Here is a 14923-nt window from a genome sequence, read left to right as displayed (position 1 = left end):
TGGAAGTCACTGCTCCTGTGTGGAGCTGGCTGGCAGGTTCTCTGGCCCAGGGCATGGCCCAGACTGCCCGTTCAATATTCTCTCTGCACTGCGACTCCCTGTCAGGTCTGTGCAAGCCCCAGCCTTCAGAGCAGTGCATGTATCACGGGTAATTGGCCACGGGAGCGATGGAGGCAGACCTGCTGGCAGGTCCCAGGCCCAGCGAACAAGCCAGCACTTAGTCACCACCTATTAATCCACAAGGAAGCCTCAGCACCTGAGAGGAGTGAAGCTGCCCAGTAGCTTGGCTGGGGCGTTCCAGAGCCACACACCTGGCAGGGACACAGGAGCATCCTGGGCTGTAACCGCCTGACAAGGGGTCAGGACGCCTGGGTTCAGTCACAGCTCTAGGGGAGGTGGGGGGAGACTAGTGGGTAAAGAAAAGGACGAGGAGTCAAATCTCCTTGGTTCAGTTCATCTTGGCACGGACTTGCCCTGGGCAGGTCACTTCACCTCTGTGCCTCCATTTACACATCTGTAGAATGGGGAACAGGCACCGGGTGGTGAAATAAATGACTCATTAATGCTTGTTCCAAAGTGCTGCCACTCACGGAAGATGCAGAGACAAGGCAAAGGGCGTTGGCACAGATTCCTTCACGGCTCTTCTAACTAGAAATGATGCAAATAATATTTACAAACAGGAAAGCCTGCCATCTGCTTCTCGCTCCTGGGGAAAGTTTCAAAGTAAACTCTGCTGGGTCCTGATGTTGAGGTGTATTTATTTATTTTACATCAGATCACCATAGCGCGATGTTCGCATATAAAGAAAAGTAACATTTCAAAGTGGGGGAGAGCCAGGGCGCCCAAGCAGAGAAATGTTAATTGACAATATACACAGCCAGGAACAGGCTCTTCTCTGAGCTGGGAGTCCCAGCAGGAAGACCAGTTCTAGAAAACCCAAACACTCTAGATCCCTGCTCTTTGCCAACTCACAACGCACTTTGCAGAAGCTGCACGTCAAGACTCCTTGGCCTTCTCTTTTAGAAAGGTTTCAAGTACAGTGGAAACCTGGGAATTCATAGGTGGACAAAACAGCTTGTCCTCTTGACACAAGTAAAGTTTTAGGAAGCAGCTTGGAAAGGGGGCTGCAGCAGTACCTGATTTCCTGCTCATCCTTCGGCAGAAGGGGAACAAACAAAAATACACAGTTAAAAATGACAAGACAAATCCAGACCCGACATTGCAAACAGGACTGTTTTGGGGAGATGCAGCTATTTGTACTGGGCACGGGAGCGGGCTGCGGATGCTGTGCTCCCGGGGGGCCAGGGGCTGGCTTGGGGCTGTGGCAATTCCAATAGGATTTGGAACGCTCCCTTGAAGGGTATAAAGAAGGTAGATCCCTGTCCTTGTGCTACTCAGCAGTCGTCAAAATCCTGGAGTCCAACTCCCCAACAATCATGAGATTTTACAGCGCGGGTCATTTTCGGTCCTCACGCCGGTCACATTTTGGATTAGAAATTCACTTTCCAAAAGAGCGGCAGCTGAGCCATTTCAGGCCCTCTCGGATTCCGGCAGCTGGGCCTTGACCATCGCACGAGTGAGCAGCACAGCACCAGTGGGATGGGAAGGGAGCCGCGTTAACGCCACCACATTTGGGAAGTGATCCTGCTTCAGGGCATAAGCCAGCCTCGGACTCTGTAACTGGGTGGGGAGCGGAGCATGGCGTGACGTCACAGCAGATGGCCCAGGGGTCCGACCTATGCTGGCCATGCCTGTCTTCCTTCGAAGAAGGCTTATAAAGGTGCTAACAGTCTACAGAAGCTGGCTTGTTTATCGGAGCTTGATTTCCTTTGTACAAAACGTACTATAACCCAGCTCCACTCCCACGCTGCCCAGTCTTTACATTACAACATTTAAAAAAAAAAAAATCAGATGTATAAGCTTAAAAATCCCTTTAAAAATGCAAGAAACTCAACTCCTTCTGTACAGTATTATACACCCTGGGCTCTGCACTGCCGCAGCCAGACTCCTGGGTAGCTATTCAGAGAGACATGGCTGTGGAAGATCCAGTTGGTTTTACCTTTAAATACTGAGTGTTTGCTCTTTCCAGACCTCGCTAGCGACATAAATTAGTTGCATCAATAAGAAAATATTTTGTGGCTTCATAAATAGAGTTCTCAGAGTCTCCCCTCCCCCCTGGCCAGGGGCCAGATCCCCAGAGGCGTTTCTGTCCATTACATGTGTCTCTTCATGTGCAGCGCCAGGTGGTCCGACCTGGAGAAGGCCCGCTCGCACAGGTGGCACTGGAAGGGCCGGTGGCCAGTGTGTTTGCGGTAGTGACGGGTCAGCTCGTCGGAGCGGGCGAACTTCCAGCCGCAGCCGTCCCAGTTGCAGTGGTAAGGCTTCTCCCCTGGGCGGAGAGCAGAACAGCGTTAACCTCCAGCCGCGGGCACTGCCGTGCCTAGGGGCCTGCCCCCAACCCCCCCGGGCTCTCCAGCAGCGGCTCCAGCTCCTTGGCTGCTAACAAGGCAGGGTGCACGCAGCGGGGCGCTTCCAGCTGCAACGCGGCCTCCGGGGCACCGGTTCCCGGCCCGTCCCCTCCTCAGATTAAGGGAGGCAACTTCTGGCACTTTCACCCATCACTATCCCGCACTGCCCCCCCCCCCCCCCTCTGCCGCACGCTCCTGCAAAATCTGCGCCGGTGGCGCCTCCCGCAGTCCCTGGGAGTTACGCTGGGGTGAGGAATCCGACGGCGGGGTCGGGCCCAACCCCTCTACGTTGCGAGCCTCGCCTCCCGGCCTCTTCCCTCTGTACCAGGCCCCCAGCCGGGCTTGGGAAGTCCCGCCCCACCACGTGCGCCCCCCCCCAGGAGAGCGGGGAGACGGAGAGTTGGTGGGCAGGAGCCGTGCGCGCCCCCCAGGAGCAGGAGCCGGGCGCCCCCCCAGGAGCGTAGGTAGAGGGGGGCTGGCGGGCAGGAGCCGCGCCCCCCCCCCCAGGAGCGTAGGGAGAGGGGGGCTGGCGGGCAGGAGCCGCGCCCCCCCCCAGGAGCGTAGGGAGAGGGGGGCTGGCGGGCAGGAGCCGCCCCCCCCCCCAGGAGCAGGAGCCGCGCGCCCCCCCCCAGGAGCGCAGGGAGAGGGGGGCTGGTGGGCAGGAGCCGCGCGCCCCCCCAGGAGCAGGAGCCGTGTGCCCCCCCCCCAGGAGCGCAGGGAGAGGGGGGCTGGTGGGCAGGAGCCGCGCGCCCCCCCACAGGAGCGCAGGGAGAGGGGGGCTGGTGGGCAGGAGCCGCGCGCCCCCCCACAGGAGCGCAGGGAGAGGGGGGCTGGCGGGCAGGAGCCGCGCGCCCCCCCCCCCCCCCAGGAGCAGGAGCCGCGCGCCCCCCCACAGGAGCGCAGGGAGAGGGGGGCTGGTGGGCAGGAGCCGCGCGCCCCCCCGGAGTAGGAGCCGCCCCCCCCCCAGGATAGCCAGCCTTACCGGTGTGTGTCCGCATGTGCGCCTTGAGGTGCGAGCTCTTGGTGTAGGTCTTGCCGCAGCCCGGGTATTCACAGTTGTGGGTGGCCGTGCGCTTCCTGGCCCAGGAGCGCCGGCCCCGCTTGGGCTTGGCGTGCTCCGGCGGCCCCCCGACGGGGAAGTAATCCAGCACGGGCGAGTTGGGGGGCGTCACCAGCATCCCGTGCAGCCCCGGCGGCGCCTTCAGCGGCTCCCGGAACACGCTGAAGTGTCCATGGAAGTGCGCCGGCCCGTGGGCGAAGTGGGCCGGGTAGTGCTGCGGGGGCAGCGGGTAGTGCTGGGGGCCCAGGGGCGGGTGCAGGTCGCCCAGCAGGTGGCACTCCCCCGCCGGCCCCATCTCCTCGGGGGGGCCCATCCTGGGGTGGGGGAAGCCGGGGTGGGGGGGATAGAGCTGCTGCTGGGGGGGCATCATGAGGGGCTTGTGGTCCATGGCGCCTGGCCCCAGGCACTCGCCCGCCATGCCCAGCAGGCAGGCCTGCTCCTCCGGCTGCTCCTTCTTGATGCGGGCCCCCAGCTGCGGCGCCCTGTGCTCCGCGGGCAGCGGCCGGGCCATGGCCGGGTGGCCCAGCCCGCCGGGGACTCGCAGCTCCGTGTATTCCCTCCGCTGCAGCTCGCAGGGGCCCGGCAGGTCGGCGGTGAGCAGCTCGGCCATGTAGCTGTGGCTGTCGGGGTACGGGGCCCCGAACTTGCTGGCGGGCGGGTAGGAGCCGTCGCCGTCCGTGCCGCAGCTCTCCGGGGTGTCGGGCAGGGGGTAGGCGGGGCCCGGCTGCTGCGCGCTGCTGGTGTGGGCCAGGATGAAATCCAAGTCCACGAACTTGCCCAAGTCGTCCTCCTCCCTCTTGATCCCGGCGGGGCCGCCCTCCATGGCGGCGAAGCGGGGCTGCAGGGCGGGGAGACGGGGAGTCAGGGCCGGGCGCAGCGCCGGGCGCCCCGGAGCCGGAGGAGACGCTCGCCCCCAAACCAGCAGAACGGGTTGCGCTCGCTGGCGAGGAGCCCTCGGAAGGGCAGGGCGGGGCGCGCCAGTGACCCCGGGCTCCCTCGAACGGGGTCAGACGGAGCCAGCAGCCCCCCCCCGCGAGCTGGGCCACCCAGGGTCCTCCCCGAGCCGCTGCCTCGTGGGAGCCGACCCCAAACCCTCCTGACCCCAAACCCGCCCAGCGCCCAAAGGAGGGACCGACTCCCATCCCCGGCCGCCCCCCGCCCGCGCACCTGACAGGCCCCCACCCCGCAGCGGGCCCCGGGCCCCTCGCCCCAGCCCGGCCGCCCCCCCGCAGTTATTGGAGACCCTACAACAACTTCCCTGGCGCCGCTCCGCCGCCACCCACCCAGCGCTGCGGGCAGTGGCGGTACCTTAGTCGCTACAGACACCCCGACCCCGACCCAGCAGCGCCCCCCACCCGGTACCTACGTGGAGCAGCGGCCCCCGCTTGTCCTCCACGGGCAGTAGGCTGGCGAAGGAGGCGATGGGCGGCAGCGCAGCTTCCCCCACGGCCCCGGCCATAGCGCGCTGCGGGAGCGCTGGGCTCCGGGCAGGCGAGGGGGGGGTTGCGCTCCCGGGCAGCAGAGAAGTCTCTGGGGCAGCGCAAATCTAGCGCAGCGCGGCCAGCTCCCCAGCTGTTAACATCCCCAGCGCGCCCTGATTGGCCCGCACCCGCTTGGATATTCAGAGGCATCCTCCGACGATTGGCCACAGCGACGGAGGACACGCCCCCCAAGCCCTTAGGCCCCGCCCCGCCCTCTGGATGCGCTCAGAGCCTAGTGCGAAAAGAGGCCCCAAGTCAGGTGGCAGGTTGGAGGGTCTGGGGGGCACTCTGGGCTCGGGCCAGTGAAAGCCCGGCCCGGCCCGGCCCGGCTTTGCCCTAGATCAGCGCCCCGGGCCAGCTCCCAGGGCGGCTGGAGCCCGTGGGGGGAGCCGGGAGGAATGTTGTTGGGGGGGTTCAGGGCTCTGTGTGGGTCCCGCGGGGTGAACCGGAGCGTGCATTACTGGCCCATGCAGTGCGAGTGTCTGTCTGGCGTCCCCACTTCACTCGGGGGCCATGTGCCTGCCTGGGGCTCCTCCCCACGCTGAGAACTGCCTGAATGTAGACCCGGGGCCTGAGGCCCGTGTGCAGCAGGCTCGGCAGATGGTGGCCCAGGATAGCATGGCCTGGTGCTGCTGGCAGGCGGGAACAAAGCACCTGCCAGCCCGGAGAGGGGGGGGCAAACTTCGGGGTATCTGTGAAGCCAGGTGCAGGTGACACTGACCCCTGAAGAGACCAGCCAGCTTGGGAGGAGGGGCCCAGCCAAGACCCCGCTGGGAGGACACAGCCTCCAACACCTTCCTTTCTTGGTTTGAGCTGGGCTGGCCTCGCTCCAGCCAATACCAGGAATGGCTTTTTGACTGTTGAGTTTGTCTAGAAGCGATAAGGTTATCTCCCCAAGCCTGTCCCGCTCCGGGGCTTTCCATCTCTCCCTACCTTTCGAAGAACTTGGGGTTGAGCCCTCTGCTAGTCAGAAGCCAGAAGACTATTTAAACAGCAATAATAATGCTACCCACAAAGGTAAACGCGCACACAGCTTCTCTGCCCCTGGATCCAAAGCTACCCTACCAGTTGCTTTCATCACTTGACTTTAATTATAAGGGTGGAGCACTGCAGTAAATGAATGCAGTAATCCAAAGGGAAAACAACTATGCAAATCTTTCCCCTTTTACCAAGAACTCCTGGACTCATTTCCAAAGCACGCACTGCCTGGACATCAGCTGGCTGCTTGTTAGTTCACAATCCTGTTTGTTATCTAGAATAAATTCCATCCACTGGGTTGAAAACTGGGAAGTCCTTCTCCGTGGAGCATTAGCTTTGGCATTGGAAAGGCCACGCGTGCGCCAGCGTGGGGCGCCAGGGCGTTTCTCCTGACCGGCACGGCTGCATATTTCGGTGACGTGCTGCTAATCCTTTTATTATGAAGTGTTATTTGTACAGGACCCAAATATGGAGGCCGCTGCTGCCCCAAGATCTTTCAGAGAACAAGACAAAATGGCCAGGAGCCAGAGGGAAGAGCAGACTCTAGTTACACTTGGGTTGTCCTCTGCTCCCTCGTCTGAATAGCTCCCGCCCTGCAATATCGGCTTATTTTCCGAGAGCGAAAGAGCCACCAGATGGGACTCCCGTCTACTGCTGGTAGGGCTCGGCGGTTGGCGTCATTCGTACTCTGGGCATGTCGAGAGGCCCAGCCCGAGATCAGGGCCCCATTGTGCTAGGTGCGGTACAGACTCAAATGCAGCCTCAGAGAGCTTATCGTTTGGACAGGAAGCGTTATCCCCAATGTACAGCTGGGGACAGGGGATCAGTGTCTCACCCGCCATCACGCCAGGAGTCTGTGAGAACTGGGACTTGGAACCAAGGCGGCTTGTCCAAGGCCTCCACCAGGAGAGAGACCAGCCTCCCTTTCCATTCGTTTCACAGACGCTTTGATTTGTTTCAGAGTAGCAGCCGTGTTAGTCTGTATCCGCAAAAAGAACAAGAGTACTTGTGGCACCTTAGAGACGAACACATTTATTAGAGCATAAGCTTTCGTGGGCATCCGAAGAAGTGGGCTGCGAGTCCCTGAAGTAGGTGCTGGGTTTCAGACGGGCCCAGCTGGGCAGGAGCTATGTGTGTGCACAGCCTCTATTTACAGAAGCCCAAGAGCTCCATTTGGGAAACGAGAATTATCTCTCCGGCCACTACAACAGGCTGTAAAGAAGGGGGCATTAGACAAGATCAAACAGCAGCAAGGCAATTGAAAGGCAAACAGGATGGTAAAGTGGAGGATGAATGAGGCGCTGATGGGGGGAGAAGAAAGGGTTAAAGATTAGCTCTGCTCCTGCAAACCTGCCAGGGTTAGAACAACCTGGAAGTGCAGCTGGGAGAGGAAATCTGGGGTTGCTGCTCAGAGGGGCGCTGGCACCGGTTGGCACCAGGCTAGCACCTGGCTCGAGCCAGGGGCCGCGTGGTGCCCGGGCGCTTGGCGAGAGACAGAGCTCGTTTACAATCTAACTAGGCAAAGGAGGCCTCAGCCCCATCTGACACGCCAGGAAAATTCAGTGACTTGCCCCAGGTCACGTGGGAAGTCTGTGGCAGAGCCGGGGACTGACGCCAGCCCATGACCCACCCCAGTGGCAGCCTCACAGCTGGCTTCCTTGTCATGGAGTGGCCCCTTCAGGGCTCAAGAGTCCTTTACCCCCTGGGCCCCAGGGTGGAAAGTGGGGCAGCCCCACTAGGCCCATGTGCCCCATTTCCTACAGCAAGCACTTGTGTTACAAATACCGGCTGCCCAAGGGGCCACTTTCACCATCTCCCATGGGGCTAGAACCAACTGGCCCCTTGGGTTTATTTTCTGCTAACAAGGGGGAACTGGGGAGCCCCTGAGTGGCAGCAAAGCTGGGAACGCTGCCCCAGCATCTGCCTTGGCCTCGGCAGAATAGGGGCGTGGGGCAGCCGCTGTCCGAGGGGAAGATGCTCTGTTCTAATAGGACTGATCCAGGGTGGGGTAAGACTAAGAGCGGCAGTCCTGGGCCAGCCCAGCAGCACCTGGTGTCAGGGAAAGCTCCTGCCCACAAGAGGGATCCACCATCTTCCACAAAGGGAGACATGCCAGGACTCCTCCGGGTGCGTGAACCAGGGGCAGAAAGGTGGCTGCAAACACCCATGGCTGTGGGGTTGGCGGAGAGTCTCGGGTGGTGGCTAGATAGGTATGGGGCTGGATGGAGGGGTGGATAGACAGACAGCCTCTGCTGGTTGAGATCTCCTCCCTCCATGTAGGGCAGTGGTTCTCAGACTTTTGCATTGGTGACCCCTTTCACACAGCAAGTCTCTGAGTGCAATGCCCCTTATACGTTAAAAACAATATTAAACGTTATTATAAATGATGGATGAGAAGTGGGGTTTGGGGGTGGAGGCTGATGGCTCGCAACCCCCCACGTAATAACCTTCTGACCCCTGGAGGGGTCATGGCCCCAGTCTGAGAACCCCCGAGTACGGGGATGGAGGGATTGGACAGACAGACTGGTGGTGGGGAGCCCCTCTACCCATGTATGGGGATGGATGGATGGATGGATGGATGGATGGATGGATGGACAGACGTAAGGATGGACGGACGGCCTGGTGGCAGGGAGGGGATGGACAGACAGATGGAGGGATGGACAGACAGACTGGCGGTGGGGAGGGGAAGGACAGAGGGATGGACAGACAGACTGGCGGGGGGGTGGATGGACAGACGGAGGGATGGACAGACAGGCGGCGGGGACGGTGTGGATGGACAGGTGGAGGGATGGATGGACAGACTGACGGGGAGGAGGTGGATCGACAGACGGAGGGAATGGACAGGCTGTTGGGGAGGGGGTGGATGGACAGATGGAGGGATGACAGACAGGCGTTGGGGAGGGGTGGATGGACAGACGGAGGGACAGACTGATGGGGGGGTGGATGGACAGACTGATGGGGAGGGGGTGGATGGACAGAAGGAGGGATGGATGGACAGAAGGCAGGATGGACGGACAAACGGAGGGATGGACAGACAGAATGGCAGGGAGGGGGTGGATGGACAGATGGAGGGATGACAGGCGTCAGGGAGGGGTGGATGGACAGACGGAGGGACAGACTGATGGGGAGGGGTGGATGGACAGACTAAGGGATGGATGGACAGACTGATGGGGAGGGGGTGGATGGACAGAAGGAGGGATGGACGGACAAACGGAGGGATGGACGGACAGAATGGCGGGGAGGGGATGGGTGGACAGATGGAGGGATGACAGACAGGCGTTGGGGAGGGGTGGATGGACAGACGGAGGGACAGACTGATGGGGAGGGGGTGGATGGACAAACGGAGGGATGGACGGACAGACTGATGGGGAGGGGGTGGATGGACAAACGGAAGGATGGACGGACAAACGGAGGGATGGACGGACAGACCGGCGGGGCGGGGGTGGACGGACAGCCGGAGGGCAGGGCTCTCCCCCACCCTGGGAGCGGACAAGCCCCCTCTCCCGCCGCTCGGAGCCGGTCCCGGGGGAGCCGGCGCAGGGTTAAGCCCCGGGGTCCCCGCAGCCCGGCCCCGCGGCAGAGCAAAGCGGAACTCCGGGGAGATTCAGCCCAGGCCGAAGCCCCCGGCTCTTATCGGCTCCCGGCAGCTTTTTCCCCGCCGCAGGGACACACACAATGTTATCAGGCCGGGCGAGATTCGCTCGCGGCGGCCTCCAGCGCGGGGCCCCGCCGGGCCGGACACGCAGCGCCCCCGCCGGGCTGCGCCCCGGGAACCTGCCCCTCACCGGCCCCAGCCGGTTCTGCCGGGGGCTGGCGATCAGCCCGAGCACAGCCCCCCGCCCCGCCCCGCAGCCCCCTCCGCGCTGCCGGCCGGCGGGACTCCCGGCCACTGGAGCCCGGCCGCCCCCCACCCTGCGCAGGGCGCCTCGGGGAGCCAGCACCGCGGGGGCTGGTGCGTGGATCTGGCTGTCGAGGGCTGTTCTCCTCGGTGGCTTTGAGATCTGTCGTTACGTGGCGGGAGATTCCCGGGAAGGGCCCATGGGAACAAATCTCGGTAATTGGGGGGGCCGGGGCCGGGCCGGGGCCTGCACTCGAGGACTTGTCCCCGGAGAGAAGCACCTCGGAGGCCGGTTGATCTGGGCAGCCCCTTCCCAGGCAAACAGCGCGTTCAAAGGGCACGTGGGACCCCGACCCTCAGCCTCACAAGCCGCCTTCTTAGCTCCTCATACTGGTATTTAACGTTTTCTTAATGAAATGAAACAATACCCAGAAATGATCTTGGTTAATAACAATTAGCGTTTGTATCTAATGCTGCATCTTCTGTGCCTGTGGCAAACAGTCATTTACCCAACTCCCTGGTGAGGGGTCACAGCAGTGATCTCAGGCCGAGGGGTCTGCCAGAAGAGAAAACTCCATCTCCCCTGCCTAGGAATTACAGCTTCAGGGTTATTTTCTAGGACTAAGAAGAGCTATTGCTCTTTGGAAGAACAACTTAATACAAAGGAAACCAGTGCGCAGATTCTCCTCGTGTGTACACACACATACACACAGAACAGCATACACTACAGCCTGTTACACACACACACACACACACACACACACACACACTATGGCCTGTCATGCACACATGCACTCGCACACACACACTACAGCCTGTCACACACACACACACAATAGCCTGTTATGCGCACGCACACACACACACTTTAGTTCATTTCAACAAGACGTCATTGGTGTGACAAGCAATGGAAGTGTTGCCAAACATGCACAAACTCACACAACTGTACACACAAATGCGCGCACACACACGCGTCCTCCCCTGTGGGCTGCCTGCTCCCCTCAGGGCTGGTTCGGCTTTGATCTCTGTCTGGCCCTGGTTGCACAAGTCCAGCCCTCCTCGCTCAGGCTGGAGGCCGGTTTGTTGTGGGGCTCTCTCAGCCCTTCGCCTTTCTCTTTTATACCCGTTATTTTTAACTCTGCCTACGCAAATCCCAGATCCGGAATGAGCAGCGGCCCAGGGCCAAGGGGAAATGGACTTGGTGCAAATTTCCTGCCCTTTTTACCTCTCTTCCTCTATTACACGCTAACGGCAACGTTTTTTTCCCTGCTTAACTTTCACTGTTACAGGAAAACTGTGTGTGCGAGCAGGCGGGCGGGCCCAAGCGGCACTGATGGACAGGGGGTTACGCCAGTCGTGCTGGGTTTTGGTGGCTCAAGGAGACCAGTGGATGTTTTACATGGGTGAGACCAGGGGCCTGCTGGGAGAAGCAGGGAGGAGTGGACATTCTCAGCTGCAACAGGTACAACCAACCTCCCCACCACCACACACACAAACACCCAGCAACACGTACACCCAGCCTCCACACGCACAGCCGCCCACGCCCACAGACTCTCACACGTCCGTCGCACAGGAACACGCCTGTGAACAGAAACATACATGCTCACCTGCAAACCGCATTCCTCGCACATTCAGACCCCGCCGTGAAGGCTGGTCGGACACATCCCAAGGAACCCGCAGGGTTTAGTAATGATTAGCATTGCAGCCAGTCATGATCCAGGCGTCACTGGGCTGGGAGCTGCACAGGTGGAGTGAGGGACAGTGTCCAACCTCGCCGTCCCAACGGAGCCCAGGTTTGTCATGGTGACACCTGAAAGGCTTTGAGGGCAAATGGGACACGTGCCCTTTTCTGGTTCTTTAGGATGAACACCGTTGCCAACCCCAAATGTTCAAAAATCACAAGATCAGCTTTAAAATCATGAGTTGATGTCAAAGTAGTAGGTTTGGTTTCTTTTTATTTGCCTTCTGCTTTTGGAGCCTTTAGGCCACAGCCACAAGGGCTAGAAATGTACTTTTCCTTTAAGAACGAAGGCTGAAATCGTCACCTACCCACGTGACTCCAGGAGCTGGGGCTTGAAGGAAACCAATAATTATCATGAGACTCATGACAAAATCGTGAGAGTTGGCACCACTGGAGGAATAGAAAAGGCTGGGAAGAGGGGGGGATTTTTCCAACTTTTTTCCCAACCTTATGGTCTGGGCTCCCCTGGTTTTGCTGCGGGGTTCAGAGGTGTATATTGGGCACTCTTTCACCCTGTAACTGAAAGTGTGTGCAGGGAAGGGCTGTGAACCTATAACAAAGATGCTTTTTCTCCCTGATGTTTATTAGGCATTACAGTTAAAGGGGATTTACCAAAAACAAAGAGTTTTAAACAGTCCGACTAAAGCGCCTATCCCCTCTCTGCTGTTCAGTTGCTTGTCCCTAGTGATATTTTATAACTTGACTCTTTCTCCAGTTACCATAGTGTCTTCCAGGGTAGATAAGACCTGATTTATAATGTCAAAAACAAGCAAAATAACCCCAAACCCATTGCCCCTTCCAGGCCTCCTTCCTATGGGAACAAAAAGGGGAACAGCCCAGTTCCTCAAAGGGATTTAGGCTCCTAAACTCCAAAGCCCGGTTCAGGTGCCTTTCCCTTCTTGCAAGTGTTTCCCGAGGGGCTCAGGGTACTGCCTGTTTGCTTTGGGGAATGTCTTCTTGATTTTCAAATTGTGGGTGTGATACTGGGCAGCGTAGACTGGCCCTGTCATGCTGCATTGGCTGCATTTAGAAAAGTAATAAATAACCAAGGGCAGGCAGCGTGTTGTAGCTGTGTCAGTCCCAGGACATTAGCGAGACACGGGGGTGCAGGGAGAGCCCATATCTTTCATTGGACCAGCTTCGGTTGGGGAGAGAGATCAGCTTTCAAGCTTACGCAGCTTCTCCAGTCAAGAGCTCTCTCTGCTATAAACAAGGGTGAAAGTCAGCCCTGTGCAGGCAGTTAGGGCCCGTCTGCATGTGGAAATGGACCAGAATAGCTAATGCAGAATAAGTCACTTTGTACAGGAATAATTGCTGTGCTTCCAAAAAGGATAATGATTCTGGAATAACATCCCTTTTATTCTGGAATAGCGTGTCCACGCCGAGATCCGTTCCAGAATAGCTGCTCTGGTCAGTTTCCCCATGTAGACAAGCCTTTATGTGTTATTAACGCCCATTGAGCAGTGCCTATGTCCTGTGCTCACTCTCTGAAACATGAAAGGAAGAATTAAGAACTATTGTGCAAAGACATTCTGTGGGTAGGAGCTTGGAGCTGATGAGATTTTTTGTAACACTGTATCTCCTTATTTGTCATAGTATTATAAACACCGTGTAAAATCGGTGTGTGCGCATGCTGTGTGTAACATACAGACAATTAAAGAAATCACACAACATACACTCACCCAACACACTAATGGTACAACATACCCATATGCACACCCACTCAGAACACCCGTAGCATACAATCAGACCCACGCAACAGGTTGCTACTATGATGGTAATGAAAGACAACAGACACATAACACACTCGGATACCCTGTAGCGACACACTGCAGACAGACAGACACACAATACACACATTTATCCACACACAGTGTCCACATGTGCGCCAGACACAGGGCATGCACTCAGCCTCACAAAAGCACACTCCGAAATGTGAAAGGTCCATTCTTGGGAGCAAGCCGCTTTCATGTGGCTTTACATAAAGTTTTCTCATTGTGCTCCAGGAAGTGGCATTTAATTATCCAGCGTTCAGATTAGTAAATAGGCTCCCAACACATCACAAAAGGGACTTTTTCCCTAAAGCCTGCTTGTGTACTGCCCCGATTAGCTACTCTCCTGGGGACGCCAGGTCCAAAATAGACTCGCTTACTTGTTAGAAATAATATAATGGGGATAAATTAGGAATAGAGATAATCTGATTCCAAGCCCAATTCCTCCTTTTGTTCTGTGCCTCCCGCAGCTACAGGGTTAGGAGTGGAGGTTCGATTCTTATTGGCACTCGCCTCCTTTGGAAGTGACCTTCCGTGATGAAACAGTTTGTGGCGTGAGCTCCTCAGGACGGCTTCTCTGAAGGGACACTGGGGAGAGGACCTCAGAGTGCTCCATCCATCTAACGGGGCTTCACCGGCTCATCCAGATAAACCATGTGCCGTGGTTTGCTAATCAGCACCTTTCTTTGCAGGGGATGACTGAGGGGCTTCGGTTTCACTCTGAGCTCCTCCCCTCACACACAGTCTGGATTTACACTGGAGTGAGTGAAAGCAGGATCTGGCCTACTGGGTACAAAGGCGTCAGGAAGCAGGTGTAAACATCAAATCCAATTAGCAGTCACAGGGGAAGGGCGGTTCGCCACCACCCTGTCCTTCCCACCCGGGCAGAGTGAGCACAAAAGGCCAGCACAGGCGCGTGGTGGCCTGGGACGCCCGCTTTGCACTGGTGAAAGTGACCACACAGGGTGCAGGGCAGTGGCAAATCGGGCCGTGGGTGTGTAAAGCCAACAGCGTCTACACCACATTCAGCCTGGTGGAAACGCCCAGAGACCTGTGGACATGTCCTCTCACTCCAAGGCTGGATTTGGCCCTGCTGGGGCGGGGGTGGGGGGGCAGCACACCCTTCGCCCTGCCGCTGCTCTCACGCACACCCGCGGGAGTCTGGCGTGACGCCTCTGGAGCCCACGGGGTTACACCAGCATCACTCGGGACTTACAGCAGCCTGAGTGAGAGCAGGACTCGGCTCCGTGGAGTCACATGGGGGATGAATTTGGCCCGAATTATTTCCCTAAAGCAGCCTCGTTTTTCAGAGAATCTCCCCCCCCCCCCCCCGGCTTTCCTCTAGTAGCCAGAGAGAGGAGTGGTGTGCGTTTGTGTTGTGTGTGTCTTCCAACCGCAACAGATATTTCATTCAATTTCTCGCACCCCCTTGGCTGTGGTATTTAAACAGCAGGCGTGGTCCTGGCACTCCACGCCAAAACCAACACTCACTTCAGACCAGATAACCCTGCAAGCAAACACGCCACCGAGGCCATGCCAAGCTGCAGCAGAAACCCTCTGGGGCAGCTGCCATGGGGGCAGAGAG

General features: G+C 58.5%; 1 protein-coding gene across 1 annotated transcript; it reads right to left on the bottom strand.

Annotated features, from left to right (window-relative positions):
* Nucleotides 1–746: 746 nt before the first annotated feature.
* On the bottom strand, nucleotides 747–5104 carry LOC101935691 (Krueppel-like factor 2). The gene is made up of 3 exons (XM_005307150.5): nucleotides 4895–5104; nucleotides 3451–4366; nucleotides 747–2389 (listed from the first exon to the last, which is right to left on the bottom strand). The coding sequence occupies exons 1-3, from the start codon at nucleotides 4985–4987 to the stop codon at nucleotides 2214–2216; spliced, it is 1185 nt and encodes a 394-aa protein (XP_005307207.3). The 5' UTR covers nucleotides 4988–5104; the 3' UTR covers nucleotides 747–2213.
* Between the last annotated feature and the right edge of the window lie 9819 nt (nucleotides 5105–14923).

This window comes from Chrysemys picta, chromosome 8 (genome assembly GCF_011386835.1).
Source record: "Chrysemys picta bellii isolate R12L10 chromosome 8, ASM1138683v2, whole genome shotgun sequence".
Taxonomy (NCBI): Eukaryota; Metazoa; Chordata; order Testudines; family Emydidae; genus Chrysemys; species Chrysemys picta.
Note: the sequence above shows the minus strand (reverse complement) of the source record. Positions and strands in the feature narration are given on the sequence as shown.

What these genes read in the sequence shown, in the direction of transcription:
- LOC101935691 (XM_005307150.5), bottom strand. Translation starts at nt 4,987, where the DNA reads ATGGCCGGGGCCGTGGGGGAAGCTGCGCTGCCGCCCATCGCCTCCTTC. An exon ending in AGCGGGGGCCGCTGCTCCAC is followed by an intron (nt 4,367 to 4,894) that starts GTAGGTACCGGG and finishes CCCGCCCTGCAG; the next exon opens with CCCCGCTTCGCCGCCATGGA. An exon ending in GCACATGCGGACACACACCG is followed by an intron (nt 2,390 to 3,450) that starts GTAAGGCTGGCT and finishes CTCTCCGCCCAG; the next exon opens with GGGAGAAGCCTTACCACTGC.